This window comes from Alosa alosa, chromosome 1 (assembly GCF_017589495.1).
Source record: "Alosa alosa isolate M-15738 ecotype Scorff River chromosome 1, AALO_Geno_1.1, whole genome shotgun sequence".
In the NCBI taxonomy this organism is placed as follows: domain Eukaryota; kingdom Metazoa; phylum Chordata; class Actinopteri; order Clupeiformes; family Clupeidae; genus Alosa; species Alosa alosa.
Window position 1 is genome coordinate 12,027,907 of NC_063189.1, and position 27,500 is coordinate 12,055,406.

A 27,500-nucleotide genomic window follows, 5' to 3' on the forward strand; every position below is an offset into this window, starting at 1 on the left:
AGTGGGGGTGGGGGGTAATAAACATGCCTCTAAAGCCAGCCAGACAGATAGACCAAAGAGAGAGGAGCTATCCAGGGCTGATAAGGGAGCCAAAGGGCCTACGCACACAGCCTGCAGGAGAGCTCGCTTCAGATACGGCCCACTGGTTAGTGTGTGGGTGTGCAAATCTGTGTGGCCCTGCCCTCGTCAGAAACATTGCACTGCCCATGCAAATAAGCCTTCTGTTACATAATCACAAGGACTGCATAGATGCACTTTCAATCAACTCTGCCAGAGGCCCCAACTGTCTGTACAAGCATTTATTCAACACTACGTATATCATGGGGAAATGAGTACTCTGTAGTGTAACTGGTCACAATCACGGTCTAGACTGCTAGCTGAGCTGCGAACCGGTTGAAAGACTCGCGTTTGTATTACTGAGATAAGTTCAGGGACGCAGGGTGTAGTTGCATGAAGAAAGGACAGAGCAGGCAGTCTCCGCTCACGATGGAAGGTTACTTGATGCAGGAACATTTCAGGCTTCGATCGGACGGGGCCGCAGGCAAATCGTAAATTATTACCACGTCTCCATCTGCCTCCCAGCCCTTCATTCCCCAGGAGCGAGTCGGTCCAAGGATTTTACAACGCCTCCACTCTCTCTCACACATGTCCAACCATGCACACTTCATAAATCGCCAGTGAATCTCCGTATCAGCAAACACAGGTTGAAAAATAAACAAATGAACAACAAAATATAAGCAAAACATCCAGTCAGCCTCCCGGTAGGCCCGCTAGTCTGCTTTTCCTCCTCCAAAGTAAATTATACCGATGACTACAAAAGCCTGTCAGAATGTTGACATGGTGTAAAACTGTCAACTGCACTGCACTTCAAATGCAAAGGAGGAAAAAGGCTTCTCAAGAAAGGTGTTTTTTTTTTGTTGTTGTTTTTTGCAGTGGCTGATGATGGTATCTGCTTCCGTTTCAAAGCTGTTCTAGTTCAGAGGAATGCATGCAACCTGGGCCAAGCCACACGAGGACAACCCAGACCTCACTCTGGACCAAGGCCCTCTGGACAGATGTCAGGTTGTAGGGTCCACGTTCCCCCAAACTGTTGTGCCCATACAACAGGTCAGTCATAACGAGTCATGTTTGACAGGAAACATGTCACCTGGCCCCTCTGTGAAATTCCCTTAGGTATAGACTCCCAGTGGGCATCAGAGCAGGATGGGGCAGGACAGACTGTACATCTGCCCATGCAGCTGTGGGTCATCTGACTTCAGGCCCAAAGCCCTGGCAGCCTCTTCAGGCCCAGGGTACCACCTCACAGTCATAAATTAAAGCTATTGCTTTGATATAGCTGCCAATGCCATAGAACGACTTTACATTGTTAAATAATCACAGAGTATGTTATCACATGAGTAAATGAAAAGATTGAAAACAGTCAAAAAAAAAAAAAAAAAAACACTGACTTTTCACTGAATTTTCACAGGTGGCGTTTGATCGAGATCCTTCATTTAAAATGTGTGGAATCCATGACAACAACGGGGGCCATGTAGTTTCAAGGCCTTTCACTCTTCGTTGCTACGCAGTAACATGCTAGAATGCCTAGAGTTCAGTCAGTGGTTAGAATGTTTTCGAAGCATCTTCAGCGTCCCTAAAGAGTCAAGAGTGGTTTCCTAAACCTGGGAACATATTCATCAGGCACGGATGCTTTAAAACCACGGAAGAGAGTGTTTGGTTGAACTGACCACAGAGATCTAAACAGTGAGAACTAAGAGCTGTGATTTCACCCTGAAGATGGATGAGCTGTTTTGGATGAAAAGAGGTCTCTTTAAAACACATGATTTGTCAAACTTAGGCAATAGTAAAAAATTGAAATCATTGCATTTTGGAGAGAATGCTGAATATTGCTTGGCTACAACTGACATATTTTTTCCCAACTCCACAGAATAAACTTCCAAGATATCCTCTCAAGACAAAATGGAAGTCAGGATTGTTCAAATGGTTAATAAACAAATCACTAGAATATCTTTTGACTGTCTTTGTGTAGGCAAGCCTTAATGTGATGAGGATGGTTTTAGTGACAATATCTCTTTCTGAATTCAGCTACAGTGCATGTAGGCCCTGAGCCTAATTATGATGTACAGAAAAATCCAGAAGGTTCTACTCAATTAAACAAATATGATTCAATAGAACCGGTTCTCTAGTAGCTGTCATCACACTTGACTTTATTGTTTAAATCAATAGATAAATAATAAAAAAAAAAAATCTGTTAGTGCCATACAGAAATATTAATTGCAGAATAAAAATGACTCTTACGCTTAAGAATATGTTTATAATATAGTGTTTTTTGTTTTTTTTTACATTTCATTCACATTCCCTGCAAATTGCAATTGACACTCCCAAGGCTTCACACTGGCCACATCCTAAAAACATTTATCTTTCTTGGTGATTGAGCACTACCCAGTGGTAAAAGCCAATATTGCAACAATAACAAACAATGACAACACATGGAAAATTTCACCTTTTAGTCCCAGTCTTGATCTTTTCTAAACAACCTAAGGGGAGAACCCCAACCCTTTTAAGGCTCCATAACATTAGTAAACACCTTTGTATATCAGTTCATATTCATATGTATATCAGTTCATATTTCTTAGCTCTAAGATCTAAGATCAAATGGGTCTGTAATGATATTACATTTGCTTTTTAACATGGTGTGTGAATGAGTGAGATATGCCATTTCACAAGACATTCATTATTCATCATTAAAGCTCATTCTCTTATTGGTATAGGAGCTGACACAAACTAAATAGAGATGCATGCATAGGCGGACCAAAACTGGCCTACACACACACAGAGAGAAAGAGAGACTTGATAACAATCAGACAAGACATCAGAAGTAGGATATGAGAAGTAAACCATACCTGTTTCCACTTTGGAGTGGTCGGTCCTCTCTGTCACTTTCTCTTGACTGATGAGGTAATCGACGATGCGCACTCCGATATGTGGCTCGGTGTGCTTCCATTCTACAATAACCAATGAGCTGCTGGGCTCATATGTGTGGGACAGCCTCAACCTGGGAGGAAGACAAGGAGTGATGCAGGACACAATGCTTACAAAGACATCTCACACACACTCACTCACACACACACACACACACACACACACACACACACACACACACACACACACACACACATACACACACACACACACACAATACACACACACACACACTCCCCCTCTCTCACACACACACACACACACACACTCTCCCACACACACACACACACAACAAACACACACACACACACACACACACACACACACCCCCCCCCCCATCACACACACACACACACACACACACACACACTCACAAACAAATTACATTAAAATATCAATATGGGGCACATTATCATTTGTATTATCAGCAGCAAAAACAAAGAAACACATTAAATCTAAAATAATACTTTTCAGTTCAGCAGCTCAAATAGCTGCATCATGCATCTAATTGAGCAGGGACTCAATTCCGACCGCGCTTCTGACTAACGGCTGTGCAGACGCTGCGGGGGGTGACTCACATAGGCTGAGGCAGTGGGGCACAGATTGGCAGGCCATCGGCCCCGAAGGCACTGGAGTCGCAGCGGCACCAGTCGTCAATGACATCGCCCTTGCCAGAGCACCAGAGCATGCTCATCATGGCTTCCTGCAGGGCCTGTCAAAGAGAGGGAGGAAGAGGAGCATGCAGATGTGCAGTCAGGTGGAGCTGAGAAGTCATGGACGACGGTCCAGTTGAAACCCCACCACACCATCCCACTGTGGAACGGCATGAATACCGAAAGCTGTTTGACCTTGGAGGATCAAGGACTACCAACCCACAGGTAGAATATCACCTTATGAAGCACTATGGACAGCAGGTAAGTTAAAGTTAAAGTTTAGAGTTTAAAGTTTAAGTTAATTAGAGTTGACTGGTATGTCGCAGACACACTTATATCCAATGCGACACAAACTTGCAATGGCGACTGTCAAGTATAGTATATATACTTTTTTTTTTTGTGGCGGCATTACCTCTGCTCCACCATGCCCACACGAGGTAAATATCTGTAGACAGGAGGGATGATGAGATTGAATATGAAACAGATGGCTGCTCTCACCTGGTAGGTCTCGTTGTTGGAGACGAGCTCGTAGACAGGCGTGGCCTTGGTGACCTGGAGCAGGACGGGTTCGGCGGGACGTGCGGGCCCAGGGCTCATGTGGCAGAGGTGGCAGGACCGCGGGCACTGGCCCTGGCTGCTGCAGTCCATGCGCACCCCCGCCGCCATGCGCTTGGCACCCGAGTCCAGCAGGCTGGCGATGTAGGCCGGGTAGGTAAGTGTGCGCGACTCTTTGTCACGTTCCTCCGACTCGTCTGATGGAGAGTTCCCTGGAGAGGAGAGAGAGAGAGAGAGAGAGAGAGAGAGAGAGAAGCTACTGTAAGCACACGACGCCTTGTTAATAATTTAAGTGTCTAGATGTTTATTGATCACAAACAGGAACAGGCTTTCAAGAAAAACAGCAGAGTTGCAGTTAGGGCAGCTGACCTGCTCTTTTCACACACACACACACACACACACACACACACACACACACACACACACACACACACACACACACACACACACACACACACACACACACAGGAGACCAGAGAACAGGGGAAGTCAATGCATAACACATAAAAACGGAGGGAGATGATTGGCTGCTGTGCATCTTTCATTTCATTTGCAAGCTGCTGCAATTGCCCAGCAGTTGGATAAACCTGGTTGAACATCCACTCTGGCCCCCTCCCACACACATATATACATGCACACACTCACACACACGTACACACACACACACATACACACACACGCACACACACACAGGAGACCAGGGTACATGAGGAAGCAGCAGGATATTACATGAACACAGGCATGAGTGATGGGAATTGGGAAGCTGGTAGGAACCAGACTTGAACCAGGGAGCCCAGCCCCACCATAGCATACTGTAGCACCAACATGACATCTCAGTTGGATGAGACTGTTTTAAATTTGCAATTTATAACACTTTATGCGTTAAACATTGAAAAAGGCAAGGGAACCATCAAGTCATATGAGAAAAGTGTTTTTTTTTCCCCCAACGAAGGACAAAAAATACTTTTCCTCAGTCCCCAAATGTCTACTTAAGAATGGTTTATTTTCTGCATATGGCACTCCCTTGACTTGCATCTTCAAAGACTTTGTGAGACGTGTTTTGTAAAGTGCAGTAACTGTCTCTAAAGCACACTGTGAATCCTCCCTGCTTTCTCCTGTGAAAGTGTCTGAATACCATTAGCTCTCTCTCACTGTGAATCCTCCCTGCTTTCTCCTCCCAGAAAGTGTCTGAATACCATTAGCTCTCACTGTGAATCCTCCCTGCTTTCTCCCCAGAAAGTGTCTGGAATACCATTAGCTCTCTCTCACTGTGAATCCTCCCTGCTTTCTCCTGTGAAAGTGTCTGGAATACCATTAGCTCTCTCACTGTGAATCCTCCCTGCTTTCTCCTGTGAAAGTGTCTGGAATACCATTAGCTCTCTCTCACTGTAAATCCTCCCTGCTTTCTCCTGTGAAAGTGTCTGGAATACCATTAGCTCTCTCTCACTGTGAATCCTCCTGTTTTCTCCTGTGAAAGTATCTGGAATACCATTAGCTCTCTCTCACTGTGAATTCTCCTGTTTTCTCCTGTGAAAGTGTCTGGAATACCATTAGCTCTCTCTCACTGTGAATTCTCCTGTTTTCTCCTGTGAAAGTGTCTGGAATACCATTAGCTCTCTCTCACTGTGAATTCTCCCTGTTTTCTCCTGTGAAAGTGTCTGGAATACCATTAGCTCGAAAGTATCTGGAATACCATTAGCTCTCTCTCACTGTGAATCCTCCCTGCTTTCTCCTGTGAAAGTATCTGGAATACCATTAGCTCTCTCTCACTGTAAATTCTCCCTGTTTTCTCCTGTGAAAGTATCTGGAATACCATTAGCTCTCTCTCACTGTAAATCCTCCCTGCTTTCTCCTGTGAAAGTATCTGGAATACCATTAGCTCTCTCTCACTGTAAATTCTCCCTGTTTTCTCCTGTGAAAGTGTCTGGAATACCATTAGCTCTCTCTCACTGTAAATTCTCCCTGTTTTCTCCTGTGAAAGTGTCTGGAATACCATTAGCTCTCTCTCACTGTAAATTCTCCCTGTTTTCTCCTGTGAAAGTGTCTGGAATACCATTAGCTCTCTCTCACTGTAAATTCTCCCTGTTTTCTCCTGTGAAAGTATCTGGAATACCATTAGCTCTCTCTCACTCAAGTGGGTGCACAAGATCACAAGCAATTTCTGAAAAGCTCAACAGCCAATTTGGGAATAACCCATTTTGCTGGTGCACGCTTTAATAAAATAAGACAAGTCTACAACTAATGAGTACAGGGGAAAAAAACAGCTACGCCCAACACAAGATGCCCCAGTGTGAACTTTAGCACCGTGGTGGAAAGAACAGAAGCCTCATCTTGACTTGAAGGAAACACAAAGTGACTGCAAACAGGGGACCCTCTACGCTTCCTCTACGCAGCAACTGCAGAACATGAAGAGTGCAAATCCCGACCCGGGGCTGTCGACGCACATCAATCTAGACGCCGGTGGGAGCCTAAAATTCCCCCTTACCACCATCTCCTTCAACTTCCAATTTCCCAAATCACCTCCAAGCGGCATTTTTTAATTAAGCTCACTTAATTTGGTGGAAATCGTCGGGGCTGTGCGTTCTGTGCCATTGCTATTCATGAACTCTCAATGCGTCTTTGCCTCTGGGATTGTTGGAGTGAGGCGAAGCGGGGGATGGGGCTGGGGGCCGGTGTGTGCCGCGCCTGCCGACTCCTCTGCACCAGGGACTGACAAGGGGGAGGCCGGAGACAGTGGTGGCAGAGGGCTCACAGCGCTCATGTGCGTACAGGGGGGCCTTATGGGCTCACACACGTCAGGGCTGAACTTTCTCTGACGGGAGAACTGTTGGCCCTCATTCAAGAGCGAGAGATAAATGAAGGGATACTCATTTAGTACTTCTGTCTTTGATGAGTGTGAATTCAACTGTGGAGAAAAAAAAAACAGTTTTACTGTACATGAGGACACACACAAAGAGAGAAACTCTTTCAAGTTTTTTTGTTCAAGCAAAAATGTTTGTTTTCAATCATGAACATGGACCCACAAAAAGTTATTTATAATGAGTTTTAAAGAAATCTCATAATTCTGCTTTGATTATACAAATTGTTTGTTGTGTTTGTACATCTCCCAGTCTCAATTAGAAGATCTGGTGATGAGGATGATTTTTTTTTTCAAATTTGTGCAGCACCAAGTGGTTAGTATGTAATGCCAAAACCATTTACTTTTGTTCTGCACCGATTTGCTAAAAAAAAAAAAAAAGTCAGAAAGAGAAAGAAATAAAGAAACAAATAAACAAAGAGAGAAAGAAAGAAAGGAGCATGACAACATGAAGCTCCAGTCCTCTTTTGCCATGCAACACTAGATGTTGCTCAAAGCCCTCTTTTCTACTCATCCTCCACTGTGTGGCATAGCTGTCAGCTCCACACAATTCTGTTGAACTGAGCTACAGTATACAGAGTAAGGATGGCACTAGGCAGAATTGCGGGTCTTTGATGGAATTAATGTGACAATCCACATTATATACAGTACAGTGGTAAATAAATCCTAAGGAGACAGCAGTGTAACAGAAAGACCTCTCAGGCCTATCATACAGCCAAAGCTTGAATAACTGATCTGAAGCATATCTTCGGAGGAGGAAAAGGAATCATGCGGCAGAGTTAGGTGAGCATCAAGGGATCACTGCATTATCTCCTCAAACAGTGGAAAGCATCCGGGCACTTATGCAAATCTCTGGGACAAGCCGCATCAGTTTGCGACCGACATGACGTTTTCAAAAGGCGCTCAAAAGACGCACACCTCTACACATATCATAAATGCTGTCAGGCACCCCAGAACGCCTGCTCTCCAGAGAATTCACACAGTACTGTTTGCATGAACAAACAGTGCATGCATGTGTGTGTGTGTGTGTGTGTGTGTGTGTGTGTGTGTGTGTGTGTGTGTGTGTGTGTGTGAATGCAAACAGGCCCGAGCAGCAGCGTCGCTGATGAGTTTCTGAATTTGGCATACTGTAGGCTTCAAACGTAGCTTGGTGATCTGATTTTTTTTTTTCAATCTGTGACTGTTTCCATGGAGACATCAGCTAAAGACAAAGGTTGGGTGGCTTGCAGCTCCGCAGGTCTGCCGTGGACGGTGTTCAGACATCGACTCTAATAAAGAGGGCTGTGACCGAGTCACGCTGCCGCAGCTCCCACGTGGCCTCCCCAGCGCTCCCTGGTGGCCAGGCCCGTCGTGTGCGCGTTGATTTAGTCCTCCACCTTAAGCACAGTGCGTGTGGGATGTGTTGAGGCAAACACACACACACACCCTACCCCCACTGCATGGTGCCTTAATGAAAACCTGCAGCGGTGTCTCTTGACGGCCTGTTTGAGGTGAGACTGACGGCGTTTATTGACCTGTGATTGCACCTGCCCAGAGACACAAAGCGCAGTGACATCTTGTTTGTGGGTGCTCTCGAGGATAAGCTCATTTCGGCAAACTCATTCTCCCGGTGTTCAAATAGCGGTGTGGGTCTCCGCCAAGGCAGAGCAATGAAAGCCGACCTGCGCAAGTCCTGTGGTGTAAACACAAGACAATTTGCTAAGGATTTGCTCTGAACAGAACCATTTAGCCAAGGTCTCCCAGGAGGCTGAAGAATGTATTGAGTCGAGTTGAGCTATCAATCTAAATATAACTGAATAATAGCAATGTTTGAAACGGTCCCTGAAGACCAACTTGAGAGCTATTTCTCTGAAGGCCAAAGAGTGGAATTACAAGTGAAATCAGGTAGAGCTAAATTGCATAACAGCCAAATGAAAAGTTACTTTTCAATACTGTCCTGTCTATTAACACACCCTGACTGTAAAGTCGCTAAATTGCAAAACAACCAAATGAAAAAAGTTACTTTTCAATCTTGTCCTGTCGATTAATATGCTCTGAAGTTACACAATAACCAGGATAACCTTGTCCCAACAACTCTTGAAAGCACAAACACGTAAACACAGGTGAGAGACATTCCCCTAGTAAACAGGACAAATTTGTTGTGGTGGTGATAGCACTACACATCTTCATCTTGGGCTTTGTCGAGTTTGCATATAGGATAGGATAGGATTACAGCATCAATACCAAGGCAAGCCACAGCAGCAGAAAAGGCGTCCCACGGCAACAGCGTTATAATCAAATGTTTCCAGAGCGCTGTTAGTATCCATGGGAGTTGCTAGGGGGATCGCACCAGTGGGGGGCTCTGCCAACCAGGTGCTGTTTTGCTGGCCTTATCTGGCCACATGAGGCAGACAGCTGGCTCTCTTTTCATGGAGAGATTACACACTAATGGTGTTGTTATACCCCCCAACACAGACACACACACACACACACAAAACTCTGATGTCATTTAGGGAGCACAGTGACCTTCCCCATAGATCAAAACTCTCTCTAATTGAAGGCGTTTGAAGCACCAAAGAGGGATTTGGAGGGACCAAAGTGAAAAGCGAAAGTTTAAGAAAAAGTTGTGTTGGGCAGTTGTGATACATCACAGACATCACCATTTAAAAATCACATTCCTAACATACCACATACCTAACTTGATACATCTATGAGAACAGTTTATTTTTGGCCGGTTTATGTTTATCTTAGATGTTTTCATTCGGGTCCCTCTGAGAAAAAGTTTTCGTCGAGAAGGAGAAAAATCCATTTGTGAAGTTAAATTGTTATATTCTCACAAGAAAGCACTTGTTTCTCGTCAAGTTTCTTTGACTCTCTTTCAGAACTAGTTTGGGCACTACTACTTAGTAACTGTGTTTCACTTGCCAGACACAATGCACTAGGAATCTTTTGTTGACATATAATTCTGTATAATCACAGGGACAGGGGAATTTGCTGAGATAAAATTCCCTGTGATTTCTGCATAAATCATGTATGCCTCTCTGCTCAGGCCCGATCCACTCCTTCTATGTTTTCCTCTCCGCTTGTTATTCCACATTCGATTGAACCACCATCTTGACAATGACAAACAAATTAAGCCCCTGCTGTTGTTTAAAAAAAAGCAAACACAGATATCGATTGAGAGACAGTGCTCCTTCAGCAAGCAGCAATGTACGGCGGGGGTTGTGGCAGAGTCTCCTGTCCTACGGTGCAATGCCACGCCTGCTCTTCTTCAGGTAGCGATGGGCCTCCGCGCCAGAAGAATGAAAGATTAATTATAAAAGAGGGGAATCCACCGGGGTCCTGTCTGCGCTGACCTCTAAAATGAGTAATAGGGGCCGAGCGCCATCAGGTCCTTGTCTGTAGTCCCCATTCTGTCACACACACAGACACACAAACGTACACGCACACACACACACACACATACACACACAGGCATGCACACACACACACACACACACACGTACACACACACACACACGTACACACACGTACACACACACACACACACACACACACGTCACCCCCGTGTTGATATAGCAACTTGCCTGGTCCCACTCATTCTCAATCTTCATCAAGGCCAGCAGTGTGGTTCCCTCCATCACAGCTAGACACCCACATTCCCACAGGTGTGTGGAGGGACAGAACACCGTCCTGGGAGGGGGACAAGACTTGCCTTCGGCCTGAGAAAAACCTGCAGGTACACACAACCTGGAGGCTCTCCCAGCAGATTCTGTTCCAAGATCAAATCTGTCTTAAGCATTATGGGCAGACAGGCGTCAATGTGTCTCGTGTGGATGAGCTCTGACAGAAAGCAGCATGCGGAGGGGATGACGGATGATGTAGAGTGACAGCTGGCGCTTGCGCTTATGACATTCTCCAGCTCTGTTGCCGATGACCCGCCTCATAAAACTGCGCACACACCAAGGGCACATTATTGACCGAGCCTTATGGCACCTGCTACCATGCAGGGCAGTGGCGAACAACAGGGTTTGGGGTGATTCATCAAAAGGGAGAAATACATGTAATTAAGAAGATCATTTCATTATAAAAAGGTAGAGTCCGGTAATTAGCTTCTGACATGTGAATGGCTCGTTAGACTAAGAGGGGAGAGTGGACAAAAGCCGTCCTTTACTCCATAGGCCTGATACAGTAAAAGACCCTGCAGCAATACTCTCTCCCTACGGATTGTACGAACAAAACATCCATCACACCAGGTCCAGACTCACAGAGAAACAAAAAAAAAATACCACAGGGAGAGGAAGATGTTACACGTGACCTAATTCTTTTTTTTTTTCAGTGGGAAGGGACGGCAAATGAGCTGTGTAATATGTTTTTAATTGAAGCTGTAGCCGAAGCCCCACTCGGGCTAATGTAGATATATAGTATCTGCTGAGAGCCTAATTATACATTTCAAAGTGTGATGATTAAATTGTTTGTAAAGCTACACCTTATTCTCTCCTCCCTCTCCCTGTTGCACGATGATAAGCTGTGTGTTAAGATAACAGGCTTCTGTTCATCTAGCTGTTTAGGTAGAAACGCTCTTCAAATGTGATCCCCAGAATGCTGAAAGCCAACAACATTCAACTTGCTAAATGTATTGGAATTGTACTCCAAATATTTACTGCCACTTTAACTGCTGTGCATGGCTGTCCACTGTTTTGTCAACTATACCCTGGGCAGAGAGATCAATAAAACCACAATCTCCATGTTGCTTGTTGACAAGCTGGCACCCTCAAAATCATACCAATTGGTCGGTGTCAGCAGAAAAACAAAAGTGGACAAACGTGGTTGCCATAATTATTTGTTTTTTTTCTCGCGTAGCCTTGCCATGAGCTAGCCAGCCAGCGCAGTGGGACGACATCCACAGTCTCACTTCTGCTGATTGAGTCATTAGCGAAACCTGCTGAGGTACTGTGATGGTTTTTTAACATTTTGTTTTTGTTTGTTATGCTTTTCCTTCCTCCCTGTTCTTTTTGTGTCTGATTGCCTTCCACTAGGCTGGAGTGTTGGCATTTCAAATGTGAAATTAATGAGATGGTGATTATACAGGTGTGATGGCTGATTAAAATTCAGTCATAATAAACAGAATTGGGGGGAAGCAATTATTTATCAGATCATCAAAAGTGGTGTCCAATGCAAAAAAACAAAACCCTAAGACCTCGATCGGTCCATGTATGTGCAACTGAAATGTCTGAACAGAGAGAGGGGACATAAGTGCCTATTTTGTTTACTTTAAAAGAAAATGGCACTGCAAAGAGATTGCCTGTAGTGTTCAAGGGTAGCTATGCACCAAGATCGATTTAGCTCACTGAAATCTGTGTGAACATCTCTCTCTCTCTCTCGCTACACCAGCAGACTGTATTTATTTCACAGAGCTTAAGAGCCTCTGAGGCTCCTATGTGCTTGCCATCTATCTCACAAAAGAAAGAAAGACATGAAAAACATTTTCAGCATTTCACAGAAGTTGACAAAAAAAAACACGGTGGAAAAAGTAGCATTCAGACCGAGGTGTTTTGTACGTGTCCATGAACTATATGCTACAGTCATGCCTGAGCGTGGAAGGCTGTTTCTCGGTTGTGCTTGCAGCAGACACACACACACACACGCACACACACACACACACATACACACACGCACACACACACACACACACACACACACACACACACATCACCCCCGTGTTGATATAGCAACGTGGAAACAGACCTGTTTTTTCCTGTCTCTGTATTGCGACTTTTGATGTGGAGCTGAGGCCATCTACTTGCAAATCTTCCCGAAGGTTATCATATCTCTTTCAATGTGAGCCTACTGTAATAGTTTGTGCATTCTGCAGCTGTCCGACTCAGTGAGTTCCAGATTCTTAAAGAGAAAGTTGTGAGAAGATAACACAACCGCTGTGTGCAGCCTCTCGCCTCTTCACATTCTCAGACAACACAACCTTTGGCCATTTGTGTCATGCTGTCAGAGAGTAGCAGAGTGCATAGCTATAGATAAATTACAGTGCTTCGGTGCTACAGATTAAGCAATTTCCCTCCCTCTACAAAAAAAAACATTTTGCCTTAATGTCCATATCAAACCATTTCCTTTGAAGCAGGAACCCATAGTAACTGTAGTTGACTGACTAAGGGAGAGCTGTGATTTGTTTTCTATTCAAATCTAGTATAGAATCAAGTTCAACAACTTTAGGCTGATCTGCCATGAATGTGGAAGTAACATCATAACTGAAGATCCGCCTTGATGACAGGACTGACAGATTGCATTCTAAATTGAATCTTGGTGCTTCAAAAGCGTAGTGAAATGTATTGCAATTACCGGGGTTGCTATTGCATTGCCATTTGAATAAATACGTGGAAAAACAAGGTGAAATGGAAAGCAATTAATTACATTTTCATGCAATTTCATGAGAGTAATTCAAATTGAATTGAAAAGATTGCATTATCATTTTGCATACTGCATGACTGCATATTGCTAAATATTGAATTATAAGAAAAACCCTCATTTCAGACATCTAAGCTCAACTAGAGTTATCCAAAGAAAAAGCACTTTGTAAATAACATGCAAAATTGCTCACTCTCTAACTCCTGATCCATCTTGAAATTTACGATTCTCTCCTACACAAAGGCTCATTGCCATTCTGAGGGCCTGTCTATTCGTCTATGTTTTTGGCACAGCAGCAGGTTTCAAACAAATGTGTATAGGGAGTGTGTACTTTAGTGCAGGTGCGAGTACATGCATTTGTGTGTGTGTGTGTGAATGTGTGCGTGTGTGTGTCTCTGTCTCTGTGTGTGTGTGTGTGTGTGTGTGTGTGTGTGTGTGTGTGTGTGTGTGTGTGTGTGTGTGTGTGTGTGTGTGTGTCTGTGTGTGTGTGTGTGTGTGTGTGTGTGTGTGTGTATGCACACGCGTTTGTGAATGTGTGTGTTTGTGTGCGTGTCTATCTCTCTCTCTCTCTCTCTCTCTCTCTCTCTCTGTGTGTGTGTGTGTGTGTGTGTGTGTGTTTGCATGGAGATACTGGACTGTCTTGGGTTGCTTGGGTCATCCGTGGTGGCGCTGATCCGGAAGAGCGCCCCCCGTGGGCCGGGTTCAGTCATGGGTCAGCTCACTGCAGAGACAACCGGCTCAATCTCCCTCCCCCGACATGCCCAGCACTTCAATGTCAGATGGAACATGCTAACCTTTTCTCTTTGCACCTATCCCACCCCACAACACACACACACACAACGCATGCATGCATGCATGCACACTACGCACACACACACACAAACACTCACAAATACACACACACGCACACAAACACTCACAAATACACACACACACACACACACACACACACACACACACACACACACACACACACACACACACACACAGACACACATACACACACACTCACAGACTCCAAGAAAAAAATCTTAGGCAGAACAGAATCTCTCTGAGAGCTTTCCTCAATATTATTAAATCTGGGAGTTTTGAAATATGTACATTTTACATGAATCCTTGTTTAAATATTAATTTAATTTCAGGTTTATATATACACTACACACTGTGCTGTCTCTTTCCTTTGTGGTGCAAATATAAATAAAATGCTCCAGATGTAGTTTGTGCATGCAGTTGTTAGTGCACTCAAGCTGAGGCACCCTGGCCATCAGATTTGATTAGATCATCAATGATATCACACTGTGTGTCCCTTTGTCCTTTCCAATGAAAGTCATGTGATGAGTAGAAGTGTTATTCCAAATACAATGCAAGTACAAGCAAGCGCTGCAAGGCTGGGATCGATGGGATCGAATTTGCACGCCTGTGTGTCTTTAGAATGTTCTCAAAAGTACTGACAAAAGAACCACAGCAACAACTGTGCGAGAGAGCTCCATTATCAAGCTGCAGTCAGGTCTATAGACAACACGTTTGCAGCATTAGAGAGGTGTAAGATTCACACCTCCCACTTCAGCTGCACTGCACTCATTCTGTCACTGATCAATTCCAGCTCTGCTCTGCTATTTCCCACCCACTTTGACGGGGAGCAAAATGGTGCTGTCTCGTTGTTGTCCCATGGGGGAGGCAATCACACAGACAGTCTCTGATTCACCGGGGTCAAGCTGCAAATGTGGATACGTTCGCGGGCCTCGTCTGACCAAATATGCACTCCCACACATTGAGGAGGGAGGAAGATGAGGAGGAGGAGGAGGAGTTGGCCTAGTCAGTCTCATGGATAGGAAAGGAACACGGCTGGAAGTCTGATTAGCGCACATGATGCTAACAGAGGGGGTGTGTGCAGCAAGGAACGGAGGACAGCTGGAGGGAAATATAGTGCTGAGACGCGCGTCACGAGGCTGTCTGCATTTCAACCTGTACACTTTGGACCATGGTGGCCCTGCAGCTGAACGCTTTCTTGACACCCACCCCACCCCCCTCTCTCCCATCTCTCTCCCCTGAGATGTAATTAACAAAGAAATTACTGCGAAACATACCGCCAAAAGGCCTCTTTGTCTCTGCCACGACTAAAATGCGTTAATCACTTTTTTCCTCGTTACGGGAAAATGACTCCAGCATAAGGAGAGAGAGAGAGCAAGAGAGAGGAAGGAGAGCAGAGAGAGAGAGAGAGAGAGAGAGAGAAGGAAGGAAAGGTGTGATCCCCCCCAAAAATGAGACCACACTGATATGTGCGCTACCTCCCGGTGCGGTGTGCAGCGGCATATTGCTACAGCATTTTGGGCCCCCTCCTCCACATGAACTCCCTATACTCCTTATTAGTCTTTATCAAAATGCATCTCTAATTTAGCTAAATCCATTCCACTGATGCATTTTAATGACTGTTTTAAAACGGCAAGAAGAGTGTCTTTGCCACTGCATAATGCACCTCTTTGAGGCAAAGCTATGTCATGCTTCATTTTTTAATTGGCCAAAAAAAATGACACACTTTAACTGATTCCTGGTGTGTTGGAGTTCCGCGGGGCTTACAGCAAGTTATCTCCCCACCTGGACTCACAAATGAGAACTGCAGCTCTGTTTCCTGCAGAGTCCATTTTCTACGGTTCCGTATTCCAAGACATCATTACACCGTCGCCCTTTCATTGTGCTTTACCACATTCAATGTCGTCCATGGGGGAGTCAAGAATAGCTGCGAACCAAAATGGCATGACATCTGAAAGGGTTTACATGGGCTCAACATTTATCTAATCAAAATATAATTATTGCAACTTGTTGCAAGACCAAATCATGCTTCTTTTGGAAGTCAACACCTGAGCTGCCCCTGCTGAGTGACTCTCCACTCACTGCAGGTAGGTATGCCTGGAAAACAGTCCTGATTTATTCATGCCAGACTATCAGCCCAGCAAAAGCAGAGTTTGGGAGCCGTACACTGGTTGGCCGAGGCTACCAGAGTGTAACTGAATAGCAAATCAATCTGATTGAGGATTCTTCAAGTGAAAGGGAGGATTTCTTATGACACAGGATGCCAGAAGAACAACCACCAAACCGACATGGAGAAATAAATGATATTGCTGCTATGGCCAAAACCATAAGTTGGGACTGCTAGCTGACTGGCCTGACCAAGTGGCTGACAACCAACCAACTATGGAGGGAGAGACTGTAATATAAGGCTGATTGGATGCCTTGTTCCCTCCCACTCCAGTAATTCGATGCCCTTTCAATTCTGATTTATTCAGATCCTACCTCCTCAGTAGGCCCATAAACGGAGAGTCCTTGCTCAGAATCGACCAATTAAATCCCAATGCTATCTATTTCAGACCAAGCTGTAATTATGTGGTGGCAGCTGTACAGTGAAGTCAGAATTGTGCATAGGCACTTTTACAAGGCCAGGTTATGGCCTTCATTTCTGTGCCTATAGATGTTGCCTCTTTTTGTATCAGACCATACTAGAAGATGGCAAGCTGTTTGAATTTTTCTTTGTACTTCTTCAGCTCTCTCATGTACTTTTCTCCCTTTTAAGAGAGCATCTGGAAAATAACTCATCTGTATATTTCAGAATGCATTCGGTTGTGTCTAAAGGCCGGATTTCGCCTCAGGTGATGGCATGGCAACCTGGCAACGGGGAGGGAAAACAAATCGATAAGGAGTCAAGTTTACGGGTGGCACCGTGGTCCAGCTGCTCGGGCAGCATGAAATTCCTGACGGCTTTCTTTTTTTATGGACTCTGCCTCACAAGTCTCCGTATCGTTCCCAGTCAGACAGAGAAGTGTGCACTGAAGCGAAGAACATTTGGCACCTAAACAAGCATGTTTATATATCAGTAAGCGCATTTTACCGCCATCATACATTAAAGACACAACACTTTGGTTTCACTGCATCTGTTGACTGAAAAGCATCAAAGAATTCTGTAAGACCAGTCAAAATGGCAGACACCATGTCCAAATACTTTAATGTTCCACCCGAAATCCTCCTATTAGCACTACGATACAAGCAAAGGAAATTGTACCCTCGCATTCACCCCCTATTTCACATCTCCTGCTTATGTAGCATATCTGCTCTGGTCTGTTTAGAACAAACAATGAGCAAAACAAATAGGAACAAGAGGAGCGTTTCTAATGCACACCGTCAGCGGGATCAAGGGCTGGAGCTATTTCTGTGCAAATCAGCTTCCGCTTCCTTTTGTATTTCCGTTTTATTTATACTTTTTTTCATTTTGAGCTCTTCGCTGCTTTATTGTCTGAACCGATCTTCATCAAAGTGGCTAATGAGTTCCATTGGAACTCATTTCAAGAGGTGATTAGATTCCAGTAATAAATTATGTGTGTACTCAGCAGGATATTATCCTCTGATGGCTGCTCTCCATGTAGCAGCACCCAGCGTGCTCTCAGGATGTCATCTTCATTACCTTGAGTTTCAGTGGCACAGGGCGGCCTTGTGCAGGGCTCTTGCATGCTTGCGTTGTCTGTTTTATGATACTCGTCTCTCTCTTACAGCACCCTCAACTTCGTTTTCCTGCTGAGGGTGCTGAGCACTGTGAACGCTAAACTTCATAGGATTTGTATAGAAAATAGACACTGCCAGTGTGCCTTAGGGTCATTGTTTTGTTCAGACTGAAATCTTGTTGTTATGTGATGTTTATGATTAATGATGTTTGGCTCTCCAGGATTATCCACAGACGCCGTCATATGCTGATTAGCGTAATTGCAAAATAACTAAAAGCAATGACCTATTATGTTATTTCACAGTTCTAGCAAATATTTGGCTAAATAGCAAGTTAATTGGAATGGCAAAGCCTCTCGTAACCTCATATATTGTAGTATATATTAATAGAATGGCAGTATTTATATAAATGTATAAAACAAATAAATGGATTGACTGCATCACCCTGTTTCTGACAGTCTGGGGAAGAGTAAATTAAAGTGAATGAAATTATGAGAACCGTTTAAAGCAAACTTCAACAACTCCCAGTTTAAACTGATCTCCAGACAGTCTTGTCTTTCCAGCCCATTATAAACCTTGATTTACTGAACAAATGCTGGCCACATTTTCTTTTTTCAAATAATCAAACAGAATGATGTTCGTGAAATTATTTTCTGTCCTTAAAAAACTGCAACTGTTGTCTTCATTATCACTACGTTTGTTGGTCACCTGCAATGATTTCCATGTCCTGAATGTCCTGAATGCTAAACTGGCCTAATACTTTTCTAAAATGATAACTGCATACACCTTAGCCTGGCCCGCCTGAGTAGTATTTCCGTTCATTTTAATTTCACTGAGATAGTAGTCTGGTATCTGACCATACACTAAGGATATAGAATAAAACACGATCAACACGAAGGGTAAAGTTGGGTTAAGTTGGATTGGTAACACTTTAATTTAGGTAACATATGTTAACTATTAATACATTCAACTACCGGTAATATGTGTATGTATTTGTGCTCAACAAGGTCTATATTAAGTATAATTGCACATTCAGTAGGTCTTCATTGAACAATTTCTTATTCTTAATCAATAGATCATTATTCTTGGTAAATCCTTAATTAGCAACTACTGTAGTTTGTCTTGATGTAAGATTACTGGTATAGTATGGATCAAAATAGGAAGGCTATACTGTAGATTCCTAATACACTACCTGAATATGTGCCTTATAATGATAGAATAGTAACATAATAAGACAATCTATTATAAGGCTATAAAGTTTTCATCTTGATCCATACTATATATCAAAAACCTTAGATCAAGACCAACTAGTTGCTTATCAAGGATTTATCAAGAATAAATCACCTATTCAGTAAGAATAAGAAATTGTTGAATAATTACCTACTAATTGTGCATTGACACTTTATACAGGCCTTATTGAACACTAATACATATTACTTATGCATTATTGGTTAACATTGTCTTGCCTAAACTAAAGTAAATGTAAATGCAAATCAGGATTCTCGGCCAAGTATACTTGCGTATACAAGGAATTTGGTCTCTGCATGTATCCCATCCGTGAATTAGTGAACACACAGTGAACACACAGTGAGGTGAAGCACACACTAACCCGGAACAGTGAGCTGCCTTGCTACACGGGCGCTCGGGGAGCAGTGAGAGGTTAGGTGCTTTGCTCAAGGGCACTTCAGCCATTCCAACTGGTCTGGGACAGAACCGGCAACCCTCCGGTTACAAGCCTGAAGCCCTAACCAGTAGGCCACGATTACCCATTGAACTGCATAAAGTTGTAAAAATCAATGTATAAACTGTGGTTAGTTTGAGCAATTAAGATAATTGGGTTGTATTTATTAACTTTTTTAAAATTTGTTGACTAAATGTGTCATATTGTTGTGTCAGTCAGTTCACACCCTGATTACGTTATCTTCTTCAATATAAAAGTTTCTCCTGAACCACTAAAACATTTTAGCAGCACCTTTTACGTTTATTTTGAGGTGAAACACAGAATTCATTAGCCTACACTTTCCATATGTAATATGTCCTTGTGAGTTATTGCTGTTAAAAAATGTTCTTTAAAATGTTCTTGACTGTTGTGTTCTCTGCCTTTTATCCGTAAAATTATCTTTCCATTTAAGCTCAGGTGGTTTGCTGGCCTTAACAGAGGCAGCTGTTCTAAGGATGCCCATAAGCTCTGTGCATAGCGTCCCTGCCTCACCACATTGGACACCTGGCTACACAGACATCCTGCTTCCATGGAGGAGCCATGACTCAACATCATTTGGACTCCCAATATAGGCTTGCTATAATAACAGCCACTTCACAATAACCACCAAATAAATGTCTTGCAAAACCATGGCTACATTCACAGGCCTGGCTGCTTAGAAAGTGTCCAGGTATAGCTGGAGTATTATTTAGCGAGGCTAGGCCCGGTGAGCTGGGGGGAAATTATATTTACTGGTTGATTTGATGCCCCTTGTGTGGCGGGAGGGAAGGAGGGAATTGAGTTATAATTAGGTAAGATTGACAGCTTCTTTGAGGTAATTAGGCGCGGGCTGATGGAACTCCCAGGTGGCAGAGCGGGAAATATGTGGCAGATTGAGTTGCTGGCAGGAATTAAAGTGGTGGTGGGCAGAGATGGAAGAAAGTGCCTTCCTTAGGCTTATTTTGTTTCCTTATTCCTTTGTGCTTGGTACATGTACAGTAAGTGACCTTACAAGGAATCTCGTTCCAATAAGCCCAGGCGTATGATGAAACAATTGTTTGGCCTGAGAGTATTTATCCAATTATTGTGTCTTTATGCCATTAGGAAATTGATCCATCCATCTGCCCAACCGCGATTCATTACTAAGTGGTTTTGAAAGGAGATTGGTAGTATTTCAATCTTGTTCACTGCTCCCAAGGACATGACTGCTCCTGACTCCATAAGATCTGATGTCCACAAGGCTTTTCAGAAGATAAAGTTACGCCAGAATAACAAGCAGTTCATGAAATGCTGAAATAAAATAATATTCTTGATATTTGCATTCAAACTATTTTATTTATCTATTCATTATCATTCATTCGTATGAAAAGCTGATGGATGATGGCATGGTGTGGGAAATAGAAGTTGTGCATGATGGCTTGTAAACAGACAAGTGGGCAATCTAGATAGAACTCATAATGGTTATTACAAGGCATACTGTACAACCATCTTAAACCCATCTGCTTTGTTTTTTTCTTATTACTGCAATAATCTGATATGGCTGGATGAGAGAGAGAGAGATGATACTTAAATTGAATGGTTTGAAGCAAGGCAAAAGAGAAGTACTCAAGCCATATAGGTTATCTCCCCTTCAGATCACAGAGGGTTTAATGAAGCAATCTTTGAGTTCTTGCTACATGATACAATCATCACATGCAGGAATCAGGGTTAGTCTCCGTACTGTGTGGCAACATAGGGATGGATCCTATAGCTATGGGCAGAGGGCTATAGGGTAGCATTTGTGAGATGTCAACCTATCTTGTGTACCATTACAATGTATCCCATAAAAGCTCACTATAATATGCAAAACAGAAAAAAGAAAAGGTGCAGGGAGAGTGGATTATAATTGCTTGGCTAAGCAGCAGGTTGTAATAAGAAATGACGTTCACTTCTTTTATAGGGATTAATAAACTGTAAACACAGCCACACAAAGCAGAAAGTCACTATTTGTATTTCTGTTGCTCACTTGCTGGCTTCCTCTTGCTTCTGAACTGGAAATCCAATCAAAACTCATTTCCTCCTCAAAATACATGTTACATTCCACCCACACTGCTACCGACCTTTAATGCTGGTTAGTATGGTGACCTATCTGCCTATCCGACCTTTAATGATGGTTAGTCTGGTGACCTATCCGCCTATCCAACCTTTAATGATAGTTAGTGTGGTGACCTATCCAACCTTTAAGTAACAATGAAACCCACTTCCTATGTAATGCAACACCAGTCACACTGCTATGATGATGTCTGATTGTGCTTGCACCATACTGTGTAAAGTAGAGGGAAGAGTTATCCTGGTAAAAAGCATTGGGTGCTGAGCTTGTGTCACGTGCAGTCTATCTAATCAATGCAAGAATGCAAGGACAGGCCTCCAAGAGATGTGTGAGAGAGGGGAAAAACATCTCTGGGCAAGGTGAACATATTTGCCCAGTGAGAGAGAGAGAGAGAGAGAGAGAGAGAGAGAGAGAGAGAGAGAAGAGAGAGAGAAGCATGGAGGCCATGAGGGAGAGAGTGGTCTATCCCCTGAGGGTCCGGCGGATAGGTTTTCACTGACCTCTGGCTACACAGCCGTGGGGACGCGCCTCCCCACCTGCAACACACTGGGAAGTCCTGCTAAATATTCATTTATCTCGTTGCCTGTCTCCTCAGATACCAATCAATTCTGAAATAGCACAAGCTATTTTCTTCCCTAGTCTCTCCCCTCTCTCTCTCTCTCTCCCTCTCCTCTCTCTCTCTCTCTCTCTTCTCCCTCTCTCTCTCTCTTTCTCCCTCCCCACCTCTCTTTGCTGCCAAGGGATCAAACATCCCTGACTGTTTGGCTTCCAGAGCAGAGGCCTATCCCCAGCAGTTATCGGACAAAGGAAAGTAACGGCCAGAGGTAGATGATGCCTTTGAGGGATCAATAGACCAGGATGTAAGGCTCTTTTTTCCTGGCTTTGAGACCACCCTCCTCTCTCTCTCTCTCGCTTCCTGTTTTGGTCTCTTGGGGGTGTTGTTTGACACAGATAGAAGGTCAAACCCTATCCAACTAAACCAACAGAAGAGCTTGTGGAACCCGGACCCGCAGACTGACCTATAGCTTTAACTATATATGCACCATGGTACTCCCAATCTAAACAACAGACAGACACATGCACAGGAATCCTGTGCTCCACTAACAATATCTAAGAATAGCTTGTATGGTAATCTTACTTGCCAATCACATCCATTCTATGTTGCTGTGTTTTGAAATGAGTCTTTTATGTGCTTTATGCGTCGCATTCAGTGTGAGTTACTCTGTTAGCTCATGCAAATGAGGACTGTGAGTGTACACACAGATTAATTTACACTGCGCAAACAGCCATTAAAAGAAGGTCAAAAGCAACATTCTGTCCACTTTAAATATGCCAACAAGCATTCTTTTATGTGACTCAACTACTGTTATAAATACTTACTAACCTTTAAAATACAAAAAGACAAAAATGTAGCACTAAATTATAACTTTGAAAAAGAAAATTTGGCCCATCCCCCCATAGTGTCCTCAAGCAGCGCAGATCAGATCAGATCAGATCTCCTTTCTCTCTATCCAGCACCCAGTCAACTGTACACTGATCCTCGTGTTAGTCAGCACGCTCAAAGGTACCATTTCAAACCCAGCACATCCGCATCTCTCCAGGCCGTTTGTTCACCATGTGCAAACTCATTGTGCATCTCCAGTTTCCCCATGCTCTGTGTTGTCTCTATTAGTGCACGGATGCTGGCAGAGGGATAATTGCACTTGTGACACCGTGCAGCTGCCAAGCTTTCTATGGTATGAAGTTTTCTTTTTTTTATGTTTCTTTTAAGTCACACATGAGAAGGTGTGGGGTAATTAGACAGTGACTTAACCTCTTGTACCTGCATTCCAGGGAGAGAACCTTTATGAAACAGGTGATAATGCAGTCTAAATATAACACTGAAAATATCACTTGCAGATAGTCAGAGCAGTATGCATTAGAAAACACAGCTACATGTAAGCTCAGAAGTTATATCTAAGGGTGCACAATGAAGTCTGTTAGTGCATCTGTGTATATGGAGAGTACAGTATGTCTGCAGTGAAAGTCAGACTAGAAGGACTGCATTATACTGTATCTATGCACATCTGCATCTATTGATAGTTACAAATCACTAGATAGATACATTGGATTCAGATACAAATACATACATATACATAATAAATACATGACATGCCATTATATGGGTTGACTGTCATCTCCATGTATGTCGGCTACAGTAAGAAATAACACATGTGACTATATAGATAGTATGGAATGAAAACTACAGCAATGTGTCATACGTGTCATATGAATTGAATTGTGTCAGATGTATTGAAAACACTGACATTATTCTGACACTGACATATTTCATAGTGACAGTCATGCCACCTCCTACGCTGCTCTGTGCATTAGGCATAGCATGTCAGTGAAAACATCTATCATTGCCCCTCCCCCATGAATTGTATACTTACAAATTTCCTCAGTGGAATTTCACTACCTCCAAAGCACTTTGAGTACATGGTTGTCAAAGCGACATATCTCTTTATAAACAATATAATTTTCATCTATAACTAGTGCGCTAACTGGCCAAAAGCCCAAAGACTTGTAAACACCATTGACAAACCTGATAAAATCTACCTAAGAAAACTCAAGTTTTTAATTAACGTATCTGGCAATCAGCTGTAAAATCTGTAAAACTATACACATACATCTTTGAATTCTGAATCAAAAATGGCCTCTATAACTGAACATTATTCATTGTAATGTATCCTTGGGGTCAATTTGAAAAAGCAGCCCTACAAAACAACCCCCTACACACACACCCCTTTATGAACCGTGGAACCCTGGCTGACAATATTGCCCATTCAGTGTCAGCAGCCCAAAGGCTGTTGCTTCCCCTTTTGTCCTGCCAAAATGACTTATATGTAATATGTACATGTGTATGTAATAATGATAATAACAATATGTTCTCATACTATCCAAATAATAATATCCATAATGTGTCAAATATTCATGTATCTTATGTTTCATACAGCTGGGGTCCATATATGAGTGAACCATATATTTTCCGATGTTAAATGTTGCTTGGATAACAGGAGGGTTAATATAAACACTCCAATCACATGAGCGGTGGTGTATAAGGAGAAGAACATTGAAAATCTGAAATCACAGACTAATGAATGGTGGACTAATGAAGATACTGTAATCAGATATGTCTGCTGCTGTGCCAAAGCATCTCCTAATGGATGCTCTGGACTTAGTTTTGTACACGGCCTGCATGTTGTCCATCTTGTGAGCTTATGTAAGAGCCAAGCCCTCCTTGTGATGCATTATTAACTTTTAATTATTCCCTGCGGTCCAACAAGGCCACCTATGAATGATGAAGCACGGCTTCTGTTCACTCATGTTTGTCTATCTGTCATCATAAAAGAGGTCAGACAAATATTATCAAATATTTATGTTGCATAGTGACACACACACACACGCACTTGCAAGAAGGCAAGTAAATGATTAAGCATGTGGTCAGTATACCAAAGGATAGCCACATTAAAATTCATAACCTGAAAGTTTCCTGCAATGCAAAATCCAAAACAAATTGTCACTTTTCTACAGAAATAAAATGTTAAATACACCAATTTAAATATGATAAATAGTAAAGAACATTCATTCAACACATTTCTTATTTTCTTATTGTGCTAGTGTTATTGTTATTGTTGTCGTTTGTTTTTTGGTTCAATGAAGAAGTGCTCTGCACTAGTTGTAGTTGTCTAAGGACTGCTATGAACTACCTCCAAGACTGCTATTCACTAGTTTTAGTGACTCATGAGATACTGGTCATATAATATATGCAGAGCTGTCTCCTTGGCACCACTATCCGAAGATGAAACCACTTCCATCCCGCGGAGCCATAACTGTCACATGGAGCATGCTGAGAAAAAGACAGAGCTGTAAATCACTGGTGTCATGGTGTCATGACAGTCGCCTCTTTCCAACCATATGGCTGATGGGCGGCTGTCACATCGGTGATTGGTGCGTTGACGGACATGTGTGTGCTGGCACCAGACATGACCGTGGCGGGCAGTGCCAGGAGCCTGGCTCTCGCGTGCCTGTTCCCGTGGCTGTTTAGTGTGTCATTAAAAAGCACAGTGATGAAGATGAGGCTTCCATACAGTTTAACATGGATAGGGATTTTTAATTAACGTATCTGGCAAACTATACACATACATCTTTGAATTCTGAATCAAAAATGGCCCATATAACTGAACATTATTCATTGTAATGTATACACTGCTAAGGAAGTACTGTAGCTTAAGTAGAATCCCAGCTTGCTTTGGATCTCTGGGCAAGGATTATTACATCTTGACAGAGTCAAGAGCTTCAGATACTCAAGAATCATCTGCCACTTACAAACCAGATGATTCTTGAGTAAAAAGCACAGTGATGAAGATGAGGCTTCCATACAGTTTAACACGGATAGGGATTCCATTATTTACGGGAGATTTAGGATTACTTTAGTCATATTCAACATATGTTGTGTTATTTCAACATTAAAACATACATGTTGTATACTGAGCTGTGGCTAACTTAACATGCAAAATGATTGATTCAGTCGTTTAGATTTTAGTCACTCACTGCTTTAGTCACTGTTCACAAGTAGGCTTAGGGGTGTGCATTTAACTTACTCAGCTATAAATCTCCACAAATTTAATAGCCATACATCTATGAGATTGATATTTTGAATGCCGAGGGCAAACAGCATGTCTGGAGACAGAACAGTGTCCACGCTGGCTGGAGTCTAATTTGCATGCAGTGCTGCGCCTTCACTACAGTGTTGGCCAAGATGTAACCTGCCAAAGTATAAATGAGAAGCGATGGAGCCCCATCTCCCTTTGCAAACAGGGTAAACTTGCGCTACATCATCCCTCATAATTCAATAAGAGGAGCTAATGAGACTCTACAGTGGCATCTCAAGCTCTCTTATCCCTAAAGCAAACGCAGCTCCCGCGCCCCGCGCCCCGCGCCCCGCTCTGGCCCTGGTGCAGACACGCAGAGCTGCACTACCCACACTGACCTACAGGGGGCAATTGTGCTGCACAGAATAGTCTGTGGGGTGGTCAAGAGGAGGATAGAGGAGAAGAGGAATGTTTCATTCTTTACAGCTCTCCCTTTTTTAATTCGTCTTCATTTCATTCCCAGCACATACGCATGCAAACATTCACACACACACGCACACCTGTGCTCACACAATGTATATAGAACACACACTCACACACTTTACCTTCCTGCATATTGCAAATTGCATCCATGTTTTTACTGCTTGGTCGTAATTAGGACATCCATCCTGTGGTTGAAGTCAAAGACAGTCACTTTAAATTTGACAGGCAAATTAGCCTGGCTAATTAAGATGGAATTACAGAGGGTGCTCTTGCTGATTGGCTCCTTATAACATGAAACAAAATAAATATGTCCATCCACTAAGTACTGTCCACCCATTTCATGATCTATCTATCTATCTATCTATCTATCTATCTATCTATCTATCTATCTATCTATCTATCTATCTATCTATCTTTCTCTCTCTCTCTCTCTATATATATATATATATATATATATATATATCTGTTAATTCTCTCTGACAGTTTGATACATATTGGTTCAACAGAATATTTTGACTCCATATTTGAACATTAAAGATCTGAGGTCTACATACTTGAATATCAGTACATGCTGTTTCTATCTTGCTGTCATGCATAATATGCGTATGCATGAAGGGCATATTCAGACATGCACACACATATACTCATGCACTCCTGTTGG

At 43.0% G+C, this 27,500-nt stretch overlaps 1 protein-coding gene across 4 annotated transcripts in view; it reads right to left on the bottom strand.

Annotated features, from left to right (window-relative positions):
- Positions 1–27,500, bottom strand: part of astn1 (astrotactin 1) — a 176,855-nt gene that overhangs the window by 31,956 nt on the left and 117,399 nt on the right. For all 4 annotated transcript variants that reach the window (XM_048255773.1, XM_048255757.1, XM_048255766.1 and 1 more), the window contains 3 exons: positions 4,134–4,402; positions 3,561–3,694; positions 2,904–3,055 (listed from right to left, as the gene is read on the bottom strand). In XM_048255773.1, coding sequence (XP_048111730.1) covers positions 2,904–3,055; positions 3,561–3,694; positions 4,134–4,402 — 555 coding nt within the window. The remainder of the gene's footprint in view (positions 1–2,903; positions 3,056–3,560; positions 3,695–4,133; positions 4,403–27,500) is intronic.